This window comes from Triturus cristatus, chromosome 4_1 (assembly GCF_964204655.1).
Source record: "Triturus cristatus chromosome 4_1, aTriCri1.1, whole genome shotgun sequence".
NCBI lineage: Eukaryota > Metazoa > Chordata > Amphibia > Caudata > Salamandridae > Triturus > Triturus cristatus.
The window spans coordinates 431,090,072-431,102,440 of record NC_140585.1 but is presented as its reverse complement, the minus strand read 5'-3'; the positions used below and the strand labels follow the sequence as shown (position 1 = coordinate 431,102,440).

General features: G+C 46.5%; 1 protein-coding gene across 1 annotated transcript in view; it reads left to right on the top strand.

Annotated features, from left to right (window-relative positions):
• Positions 1 to 12,369, top strand: part of CRACR2A (calcium release activated channel regulator 2A) — a 727,465-nt gene that overhangs the window by 672,142 nt on the left and 42,954 nt on the right. The window contains exon 16 of the mRNA XM_085652578.1: positions 4,173 to 4,274. Within this exon, the coding sequence (XP_085508704.1) occupies positions 4,173 to 4,274 (102 nt within the window). The remainder of the gene's footprint in view (positions 1 to 4,172; positions 4,275 to 12,369) is intronic.

The following is a 12,369-nucleotide window of genomic DNA, read 5'->3' as shown; positions in this document are numbered from 1 at the left end:
CTGAGAATGGCACTAGCCACCTGCAGACGTTTAAGAAGATATTCTGGAAGGCCGAGATAGAGTATATTCACATAGTCCAATCTTGAAGTGATTAGTGCTTGGACTACCGATTTCCTGTGTTCAAGACACAGGAGAGGAAGACATTTCTTGACTAGGCGGTGTCCTGTCCCCATACAAAGGACTGCATACTCCTCTGTAGTGATTCTGGAGCCAGGACATGAATGAAGGACATCTGTGCACTACAAATCCATGTCTTTGAAGTCTCCCCCATTTCAAAGGCACCACTTGGTTTAAGTACAGAACCACAGACACCACCACTTCAGTGCACTTCTGGACCTGTGGATACTTTGCCAGGAAAAAGGACTGCTGTGTTGCTGAAGGACTTCCACTCTGCTGGACTGCACTCTGCTGGACTCCTGCTTTGTTGTGCTGAACTGCTGCCTGCTGCCCTTTTCCCTGGGTGAGAAGGACTGTACCTGCATCTATTGACCCAGAACCCAGATTGACTCCAGGGGCTAGCTGGCTGGCCTCCTGATCTGCAGCCTCAGGGACATAGGAGGCTTCCAACCCCTGCACCTGGACTCTGCCCTCTGTGAGTATACCCTACCATATGGTGCTATCCCAGTCCTGGAAACTTGGAAGTGGGCCTAAGGTGCTTGCCAACGGAGCCGACGCATCTTCTCTGCTGAGCGATGCATCCCTAAGCAGAACTGACGCATCACTGCTGCTCCATGGATTGGACCTGTCGCAAAGGACTCGCATCACTGCCGCCCCCTGCATCTTGGGACCGATGCATCACCTTCGGAACATCCGCTGCACAATGCTTTTACGTTACAACAAACAAGTGATGGACGGAATGCTGACAATGCAGACATTCTCCCCCAGTCAAGCGATCTGGGTTAAATCCATCGTTCTTTTGCCCACTACGCCACCCCAGTTCAGACATGGCCATATGCAAATCAGTCTTGACCCTGTGCCTCCTGGGAACAGTCCAGCCCGAACTGCCAAGCCATGTCTTTCCTGGACCGGAATCAAGCATCCTAGGACCGGTTTCTGGCTATCAGCCGTCATCAGCCAGGATAGCTTGACTCCAGTGGCGTAGTGAGCACGGGACCCACGTCTGGGCATACCCATCCCACTTAGGGCGAAAAGCGTTACAACAAACAAGTGATGGACGGAATGCTGACAATGCAGACATTCTCCCCCAGTCAAGCGATCTGGGTTAAATCCATCGTTCTTTTAAACCCAGATCAGTTGACTGGGGGTGAGTGCTTGCAATGTTCAACACTCCGTCCATCATTTCCTTTGGTTTTTGCTTTGTTCGCCATAAGTTGGCAGGGTATGCTCAGACGTGAGTCCCTTGCTCACTTTGCCACTGGATTCAAGCAAGCCTGGCTGAAGACGGCTGAAAGGCCAGAAACCGGTCCTAGGAAGCTTGTTTCCGGTCCAGGGAAGACATGGCTTGGCAGTTCGGGCTGGACTGTTCCCATGAGGCACGGGGTCAGACTGATTTGCATATGGCCATGTCTGAACTGGGGTGGCAGAGTGGGCTAAAGAACGGTGATGGATTAAACCCAGATCAGTTGACTGGGGGTGAGTGCTTGCAATGTTCAACACTCCGTCCATCATTTCCTTTGGTTTTTGCTTTGTTCACCATAAGTTGGCAGGGTATGCTCAGACGTGAGTCCCTTGCTCACTTTGCCACTGGATTCAAGCAAGCCTGGCTGAAGACGGCTGAAATGCCAGAAACCGGTCCTAGGAAGCTTGTTTCCGGTCCAGGGAAGACATGGCTTGGCAGTTCGGGCTGGACTGTTCCCATGAGGCACGGGGTCAGACTGATTTGCATATGGCCATGTCTGAACTGGGGTGGCAGAGTGGGCTAAAGAACGGTGATGGATTAAACCCAGATCAGTTGACTGGGGGTGAGTGCTTGCAATGTTCAACACTCCGTCCATCATTTCCTTTGGTTTTTGCTTTGTTCGCCATAAGTTGGCAGGGTATGCTCAGACGTGAGTCCCTTGCTCACTTTGCCACTGGATTCAAGCAAGCCTGGCTGAAAACGGCTGAAATGCCAGAAACCGGTCCTAGGAAGCTTGTTTCCGGTCCAGGGAAGACATGGCTTGGCAGTTCGGGCTGGACTGTTCCCATGAGGCACGGGGTCAGACTGATTTGCATATGGCCATGTCTGAACTGGGGTGGCAGAGTGGGCTAAAGAACGGTGATGGATTAAACCCAGATCAGTTGACTGGGGGTGAGTGCTTGCAATGTTCAACACTCCGTCCATCATTTCCTTTGGTTTTTGCTTTGTTCGCCATAAGTTGGCAGGGTATGCTCAGACGTGAGTCCCTTGCTCACTTTGCCACTGGATTCAAGCAAGCCTGGCTGAAGACGGCTGAAATGCCAGAAACCGGTCCTAGGAAGCTTGTTTCCGGTCCAGGGAAGACATGGCTTGGCAGTTCGGGCTGGACTGTTCCCATGAGGCACGGGGTCAGACTGATTTGCATATGGCCATGTCTGAACTGGGGTGGCAGAGTGGGCTAAAGAACGGTGATGGATTAAACCCAGATCAGTTGACTGGGGGTGAGTGCTTGCAATGTTCAACACTCCGTCCATCATTTCCTTTGGTTTTTGCTTTGTTCGCCATAAGTTGGCAGGGTATGCTCAGACGTGAGTCCCTTGCTCACTTTGCCACTGGATTCAAGCAAGCCTGGCTGAAGACGGCTGAAATGCCAGAAACCGGTCCTAGGAAGCTTGTTTCCGGTCCAGGGAAGACATGGCTTGGCAGTTCGGGCTGGACTGTTCCCATGAGGCACGGGGTCAGACTGATTTGCATATGGCCATGTCTGAACTGGGGTGGCAGAGTGGGCTAAAGAACGGTGATGGATTAAACCCAGATCAGTTGACTGGGGGTGAGTGCTTGCAATGTTCAACACTCCGTCCATCATTTCCTTTGGTTTTTGCTTTGTTCGCCATAAGTTGGCAGGGTATGCTCAGACGTGAGTCCCTTGCTCACTTTGCCACTGGATTCAAGCAAGCCTGGCTGAAGACGGCTGAAATGCCAGAAACCGGTCCTAGGAAGCTTGTTTCCGGTCCAGGGAAGACATGGCTTGGCAGTTCGGGCTGGACTGTTCCCATGAGGCACGGGGTCAGACTGATTTGCATATGGCCATGTCTGAACTGGGGTGGCAGAGTGGGCTAAAGAACGGTGATGGATTAAACCCAGATCAGTTGACTGGGGGTGAGTGCTTGCAATGTTCAACACTCCGTCCATCATTTCCTTTGGTTTTTGCACAATGCTTTTACGGGCGCAAGCTCCTTGAATCCCTAGTTAACGGCAGCCTCGTCACCGACGCCAAAACTCCGCATCGCAGCTTCACCGACCATCGGAACTGGTGCATCGCTTCTGCTGCACCTTGACACTGGACTTCTCATCGCAAGTCCCGTCAACAGGATCCTTTTCACGATGCATTAGGACCTCTCAGAGCAGCCTCGCTGCATCTCAAAACAGAGGCATCGCCTCGGTTACACTGCACATCTTCAATGCGGATCCACGCAATGCTCCTCAACTAGGATTTAAGATACTTTGTTCAGAAGGCTTAGCTGGGTCCATTTAGCTCAGGTTCTACTAATTGAATTTTTGTCATTTTAGTCTTGCTTCATTTATGAAAGTCAGATCTATTTTTCTAATCTTTTTGTGTGGTGTTTTCATTGAAGTGTTATACAAATACTTTACACTCAGCCTCTAAGTTAAGCTTAACTGCTCTGTGCCAAGCTACCAGAAGGTTAGCCCAGGTTAATTTAGGGTTTGCCTGCCTCTTACCCTGACTCGAATTGTGGCTGCTGCTTGACCAGTGCTCATGCCCCAGTCGACCAGCAACCCAATTTCTATCATATGTTTGCGAGTTAAGAAAAAAAGTTCGTCTAGAATGGTATAGAGCCTGGCAGAATGGCAAGGTGGAAGAAACAGTCGCAAGCAAAAACAGACATTTAAAGTGTGAAAAAGAGCCGAAGCTTTGTCTGTTAGCGGTACCATGTAAGTCCCTCCCTGCTTCCCGCCCTCCATCCCTCATTCATGAAGCCATCCATTCAGTAACTAGTTTTACGCAGCTTAACAACACTTTGCATTTTTATGGAGCTGGCTGTGTATTCAGTAGAATTTGTGTTTTTTACAGGAGGGAGCCGGTGACAATGTTCCTGTTCTATTACTGGGAAATAAAACGGATAATGAAAAGGAAAGAGAAGTTCCGAACGGACTGGGGGAACAACTCGCCAAAGTAAGTACTCGATCCTTTTCTTACATAAAATACAGATTTGTAGAAAATTGGTTGTTTATAGCGATAGACACGATTGTCACAAAAATGTTTGGTTCACATAACCACTGAGGTCAAAATTAAGTGATAATGTCAAGTTCCTCTTAAGTAAACCTGCAAAAAATTCACAGCATTCTTTCACTGGCATTAAAGTCGATTCCGATTTTATTCGTTACATCGCTATCACATTTTTTTTAACATAGAAAAAAGAATACGCTTTTGTTCTCGTTGTCTATTTCAATAGATGAACATGTATGCTTTTATATTATAAATGTATGTTGCTTTTAGATACACAACAAAGTAGTGATGTGCAGTAGGTCAGTGTATTTCTCTATTATTTGAAAGTTGTTTATTTTTGTGAATTTCATAAATTATTTTGATTGTTTCGGGAAAGCAAGCCTTTATCTTTTAAAGTATTTTAAAATCCCTGGTTTCCTTACAAGTAGATAGCCTTCGCCTCTCTAAAGAAACTAAATTCTATGCTGGGGTTCTAAAAAGAGAGGTCCAAACTGCAGTAGGGTGTAAGTGAAGGGAATGAAGAGAAGACCTTTCTCTATCTTCATTTTTTGTGTTGAAGATCACTTATGATCAGATTACTTGTTTCGAAGTTTTGTGGGCAAATAAGGAGAATTGTTCAGCAAGGCATTACAGTGTATCAGTGTAAATGCCTTTTTACAAATGCACACAGCTTAGAATGTTATAGCAGCCTGGGGCAGGAGCCAGGGCGGTGCATGTCATGAGTGGTATTGTAGCATTTGCACTGACCAGAGATCATATGGATGGCCCCATGAAAAGCAGCTTTGAGATTGTGCAGAAAAAGGCCTATTCACAATACAGCATATTTCCTATGCTACCGATGTATGTATTTTTCTAATCTGAATCTCTGTGACAGGAATGTGGTATACCTAAAAATTGTTGTTGGTAGTTCATAGAGCAGATGGGAGAGGGGTGCCATAGTCACACAGTTACAGAATGCTAGACAATATATTTAAGAAATACTGTGGTTAGAGAAGAAATAGTGCCAACAGAGCTCAGAATATTTAAGCTTGACAGTACTGTTTTGACATAAAACAGCAGAAGACATGTATAGAAAACTCTTTGAGTGTAGAGTTTGACTCCTGGAGGCAATAGGCCACTCCCAGATGAAGTGGAGTTGGGAATTGGGGAATCCTTAAAGATTGTCCCCATGTATATGGAACATTAGACCCGTAAATATACACAGTATATTTGAGTCAGGTTAAAGCTAGGTGTGTATGATAAGCTCTTCCTTCACCCTTTCCATTTTAAAGGACCAAACACATCAAGTTTTACTGAGTCACTTTATGAATTGGGCAAGTGGACTTTGAGTGATTTTGAACCATATTCAGGCTCAGAAGTCAATGACAAGACCAAGGATCTGATCAAACGGTAGTTATGGTAAAACACCAAAGAAGGCCTGCTTCAGAGAAAAAAGTATGAGTCATATTCCTAACAGTCAGAATCGGCCCACACCTGGAACATTCCCAAACAGAAAATGCAAACTTGAAGGACAAGTGAAAGTAAGTTTTGAAATGGGGGCAATGTGCCATGATGCAGCACGTTTTAGTATTGGGAATTGTAAGAAATTGGGTTACTGGTTGAGGGGAGTGAAACCCTGTTGAAGCAGCAACCACAATCCTTGTCAGGGTGAAGTCACAGGCAAACTTGAAATTAACCTGTGCTCAACCCTTTGGTAGCTAGGCACTGAGCAATGAGGCTTAACTTAAAGTCAATGTGTAAATTATTTGTGCGATACTTCAACCAATAATAAAATGAAAACTACACAAAAAGAAGTCCACATCAAAATAGAAAAATAATGTACATTTTTATACATAAAACAAGACCAACATGACAAAGATCCAATCAGTAGCACCATACATATGCAATTTTAGAGAGTTAAGTGAAAGCAGCTCCAAAAAGTGTCAACTATGGCTATCTGGTTTCTCTAGACCAGGACAAAGTCACAAGTTCAGGCTGACAGTGATGGAGCACAAACCTGCTAGAGGGAACAAGTTAGGTCTGCTGAACAAGAGTACCTTAAATTCTGGTTGTGAAGAGTTGTCTCGAGGGTGTGTTAATCAGCCGAGGTGATGCGTTAGTTCAGATGGGTTGCGAGGCTTTGATGCGAGGTCCTGTGTGGTTGAGGATTCCTTGGGTAAGAGGTTACGATGCAAAGTCCAGCATCGAGGATGGATCGCACAGCTGAGGAGATTTTTTCAGTTCCGAGGAGCTGTAAGGGTGCAATGGGAGGCCGTGAATCGGGAATGCATCGCACAGCGGCTGTTATGATGGAGCGGCAAGGCTGCAATGCACAGTTCTTGCATTGGGAAAGTCCACACATCAGAGGCGATGTGTTAGTCCTGTTCAAGGTTGTTCCGCGCAGCAGAGGAGATCCATCGGTTTTGCTGGATCCACAGAAGGGCTGGTAGAGCTCCTTCAGGCTAACTTCCAAGGGTCCAGGACTGGGGTGGCACCACTTGGCAGGGTAGGGCGCACAGATGGCAGAGTCCAGGTGCTGGGTTCAAGGTTGTTGGAGCCTTGTGTCCCTGAGGCTGTAGTCAGAAGGCAAGACAACTAGTCCTTGGATTCACTTTAGGGTTCTGGGTATAATAGGTGCAGATCCAGTCTTTCTCACCAAGGCAGGAGGGCAGTAGGCAGCAGGGCAGCACAGCAGCGCAGCAGTCCTTCTGAGCAGAGGTCCAACAGAGTGGCAGTCCAAAAGTGTACTGAAGAGTTGGTGTCTGATGTCCAGTATTTACACCAGGCACCTTTGAAGTGGGAGAAGCTTCTAGAGGTTTCCCTCTGAAGTGCACATGTTTGTTTTCTGCCTCCCCTGCCCTGGCTCCAGACTAATTACATGGGGTATGCAGTCCTTTGTGTGGAGGCAGGACACAACGTATTCAAGTGTAATAGGGCTGTGCCCATGTTCGCCCTCCCATCCTGCCAGTGATGGCACACCTAAACTCCCTATTTTGTGTGGCTGTCTTGGAGAAATACCCAAAGCTCAACTGTCTGCTACACCCAGTCATGTGACCCAGAGACAGACACTGGCACAAAATGGCTAAAGCAAAAAAATATAAACTTTCAAAAAGCGGCATTTTCAACATTGTAATTTAAAATATGACTTTACCATAAGAGAGGATTTTTCATTACACTTCCAAAGATACCAAACATGAACTGGTTACCTGTTCCCATTTGAAAGTTACATTTAAAAGTACATGTCCAACATTTTAAATACACTGCACTCTTCCCTCTGAGCTGTCCAGGGCGTACCCTAGAGGTGACTTACATGTATTAAAACCAAAGGCTTGGCAGAAGGTTTCATTTTCCCCGTCGAAGTTGCAGTTTAAAACTGCACAAAAAGGTTGCAATGGAAGACCTCAGATGTGTTTAAAGGGCTTCGTACGTGGGTGGCACAATCAGTGCTGAAGGTCCACAAGTAGCATTTAATTTACAGGCCATGGTTACAAGTAGTGATACTTTACTAGGAACTTGCCAGCAAAAATAAGATCAGCGAAAATAAGTAGGGTGAAGGCAAAGAGTTTGGGGAAAATCCCACTAAGGGTGACATATATAACAGAGCTGTTGTGCATGATTTATACACAGTCCAGGGAGGCCAGTGATTAAATTGTCCTCAGAACTGAAACTAAGCAGGTAAACTCTGACTTAGTAGCAGGTGTCTGTCTGTTGGATTGTTTCAGAGTCTAATCTTTCAACTGTGCTTTGATTTAGATGGTCCTGTCTACGTTACCACAGAGCAGAACACTTTTGAAGTCTTCATATAAATGCATAGGGGGTATGGTGGAGCATACACAGTTCAGCTCATAAATCTTTAATCCTGGAACCCACCACTAGGGATGATGCCCACCCAGTTCCAAGAAACCCAACAGTAGGGGTGATGACTACACTATTCCAAGAGACCACAATTACCACCTGATCAGCATTAACACCTCTTTTGCAGAATCTCTGATCAAACTAAAAAAAGAAACATAAGTTGTCATGTAGAGCAGAGGCAGACTTGTAGGTGAGTGTGTGATAAAGTACTAAAGTTAAATCTCTGGCCAATAGTCTGGTTCAGTAAACTGAATGCACAATGATGACAAATGTGATGACCTGAAATTCACAAGTTCAGATCCCAGTAATGGATACTCTTTCCGAGGGGAGCAAATTGGAAAACATTTAGGCAACATTATTAATATAATATCATGCATTTCAATAAAATCATATAGCCCTGAATACTTGCTGGTGGAAAGAATTCTCCTGATGTTTTCAAATCTCAGTTGGGAGGACAGGATGACGATTTGCTGTTAAGGTACTAGAAGAAATCAACAACTTGCTATGCCACAAAGTGCACCAGTTTGCACTCTGCATCAGAAGAAGGCCTGTGTATGTATTGTGGTAGGGCCAGTGCTTGGCCAGACTGTGAGAAAGTGGCTTTGTATATACTGTTCCCAAATAGGTGCAGGGTGTACAGAGTCCACAGTCCCCAGAGGGTTGGCAGAGGCTAAAGTTAGATATAACCTTACTCTCTAAAGTGATAGATTGGTCGAGCAGTAAGGCAGTATCAGAGGACAGTGTAAAGCATTTGTTGCACACACTCAGTCAGCAAATGGTCTCACACACTCAATAACTGAACTCTAGGCCAATGGTTTATATATAAAAAAATATATGCTTGTTTTATTTTAGAACCAACAATAGGTATTAAAATATACTTTCTCAGAATGAGATGCTTTATATAGATACTTTTGCAATACGCAATTGACTTTTGTAGAAAGTTACAAGTGGTTGCAATAAGCAACACAATTTTAAACACAATAATGCATTGAGTTCAATGGAGGTTTCAAGTTATTTGCAACAGATTACTTTTAGGATTACTTTTGGAATTCCAGAACCTGCAGTTAAGTCAAAGGTACTGAGGAATTGGGCTGCCCCTAATGTATCTATCAGCTCATCTGCTCTTGGAATAGGGTGAGCATCTGTCTTGGTGACAGAGTTGAGCCCTCTATAGTCCACACAGAACCTCATCTCTCTCTTTTCGCCTTGTTGATGAGGATTGGGGACCAGAACCACTGGGCTAGCCCAGGGGCTCTCAGAGGGTTCAATGACCCCTAACTCCAGCATCTTGCTGACCTCAGCTTTGATGCTTTCCTTGACTTGGTCTGACTGTCAATATATTTTGTCACCAGTGTCCACATCATGGGTACACCAGTTTGTCAGACCAGGGGTCAGGGAAAAGAGGCTAGCATACTGTTGCAAGACTTGCTTGCAGTCAGTCTGCTGTTGGGCAGAGAGGGTGTCTGAAAAGATCACACCATCTACTGACCCATCTTGTGGGCTGTAGGAGAGGAGGTCAGGGAGAGGTTCACTCTCTGCTTCCTGTTCCTCATCAGTCACCATCAGCATGGTGATGTCAGCCCTGTCATTGTAGAACTTAAGGCGGTTCACATGGATAACCCTTTTGGGTGTCCTGCTAGTGCCCAGGTCAACTAAGTAGGTGACCTCACTCTTTCTTTCTAGGATAGGGTAAGGGCCACTCCATTTATCTTGGAGGGCCCTTGGTTTCACTGGCTCCAAAACCCACAACTGTTGCCCAGGTTGTAATTCAACCAGTGCAGCTTTTTGGTCATACCAGTGCTTCTGGAGCTCCTGGCTGGCCTCAAGTTTCTTGGATGCTTTTTCCATGTACTCAGCCATTCTGGACCTTAGGCCAAGCACATAGTCTACTATGTCCTGTTTGGGCTCTTGAAGAGGCCTTTCCAGGCCTCTTTTACAAGACAAAGTGGTCCCCTCACAGGATGACCAAACAGAAGTTCAAAGGGTGAAAAACTTACTCCCTTCTGTGGTACTTCCCTGTAAGCGAAAAGCCGACATGGTAACAGGACATCCCATCTCCTTTTGAGTTTTTTAGGGAGACCCATGATCATACCTTTCAATCTCTCAACAAGGCCATTGGTTTGTGGATGGTAGGGTGTAGTAAACTTGTACTGCACTCCACACTCCTTCCACATGTATGTCAGGTAAGCAGACATGAAGTTAGAACCTCTGTCTGAAATCACCTCCTTAGGAAACCCTAGCCTGGTGAAGACACCCAGGAGGGCCTTGGCTACTGCAGGAGCTGTAGTAGTCCTAAGTGGAATTGCTTCAGGGTACCTAGTAGCATGATCCACTACTACTAGAATAAATTTGTTCCCTGAGGCTGTGGGAGGTTCAAGTGGACCCACAATGTCCACTCCTACCCTTTCAAAGGGTACCCCCACCACTGGTAGTGGGATGAGGGGGGCCTTTGGGAGGCCACCTGTCTTGCCACTGGCTTAACAGGTAACACAGAAGCTGATAAACTCCTTCCCCTTTTGGTGCATCTGGGGCCAGTAAAAGTGACTCACTAGCCTTTCCCAAGTGTTGGATTGCCCCAGATGTCCAGCTAGGGGGATGTCATGAGCCAAAGTTAGGAGGAACTCCCTGTACTTCTGTGGCACTACCACCCTCCTGGTGGCTCCAGGAGTGGGGTTTCTTGCCTCAGCATACAGTAATCCCTCTTCCCAATAAGCTCTGTGGGTACCACTGACATCTCCTTTTGCTTCTGAAACCGCTTGCTGCCTCAGGCTTTCAAGAGTGGGACAGTCTCGCTGACCCTGGCACAGCTCTTCCCTAGAGGGTCCCCCTGGGCCCAAGAGTTCAACCTGGTAAGGGTCAACCTCCATGGGCTCAGTTCCATCAGGGGTATCCAAATCCTCTCCCTGGGGAGAGGGGTCCTGAATGTTTTGCTGTGCAGAAGCTGGTTCCCCAGTCTTCTTACCTTTTCTCTTGGTTGGCTGGGCCATTATTTCAGGCTCCAGACCTACTTTTTCACCCTTCCTCTTGCTCTGTGCTCTGGTTTGCACACACACCAATTCAGGGATGCCCAGCATGGCTGCATGGGCCTTTAGCTCAACCTCCGCCCAGGCTGAGGTTTCCAGATCATTTCCAAGCAGACAGGCAGCTGGCAATTTTGGAGAGACCACTACATGTTTCAGGCCAGTAACTCCTCCCAGCCTAATGTCACCATGGCCATGGGATGACTAGTGGTGACACTGTCAGCATTGGTGACTGGGTAAGACTTCCCAATCAAATATTGCTCAGGGGAAACCAGTGTGTCTCTCACCATAGTGACGCTGGCACCTGTATCCCTCAGAACTTCTACCCTAGTTCCATTCACCCAGGGGTACTGCAAATATTTCTTTAAGTTAGGTGGCCACACAGCTACAGTGGCAAACTCCACTTCTCCCGGGGAGACTAGACTTGCTTCAGTGTGTTCCCAGATTTGCTCAGGGTACACTTCTGATCCCATCTGTATGCTTGCTGCCCCAGAAGTAGCTGTACTTGGTGCCTTAGGGGTTTGTTGTGGGGGCAAGACTTATCTACAGTTAGGTGTCCTGACCTCTTACAGTTATTACACTAGGCCTTTAAGGGATCAAAGTTCTTCCCCCTATAGGGTTGAGGCACATAGGGAGTAGTTTGGGTCACACCCCCCTGAACAGGTTTTTGGGGCCCTTTGGAAGACTCAGACTTTTTATCTTGGGGATTCTCACCACCTTTCCCCTGGGGAGGCTTTGTGACCACTTTCTTCTGGTCACCCCCAGTGGCTGTTCTTGTCACCCTAGTCTTGACCCAGTGGTCTGCCTTCTTTCCCAATTCTTGGGGAGAAATTAGACCTAGGTCTACCAAATGCTGATGCAACTTTTCATTTGTGCAGTTACTTAATATATGTTTCTTCATGAATAAATTATATAATCCAGTAAAATCCTGCATACCATGTCCAGCGAACCAACCATCCAGTGTCTTTACTGAGAAGTCTACAAAATCAATCCAGGATTGGGTCTGGGTTTTGTGACCCCCCCTGAATCTAATTCTATACTCCTCAGTAGTAAATCCAAATCCCTCAATCAGAGTCTTCCTCATGAGGTCATAGGATCTTGCTTCTGGCCCAGAGAGGGTCACAACCTGTCTCTGCAGTTACCAGAGAACAGTTCCCACAGGAGTGCCCCCCAGAAAGGTTTCTTTA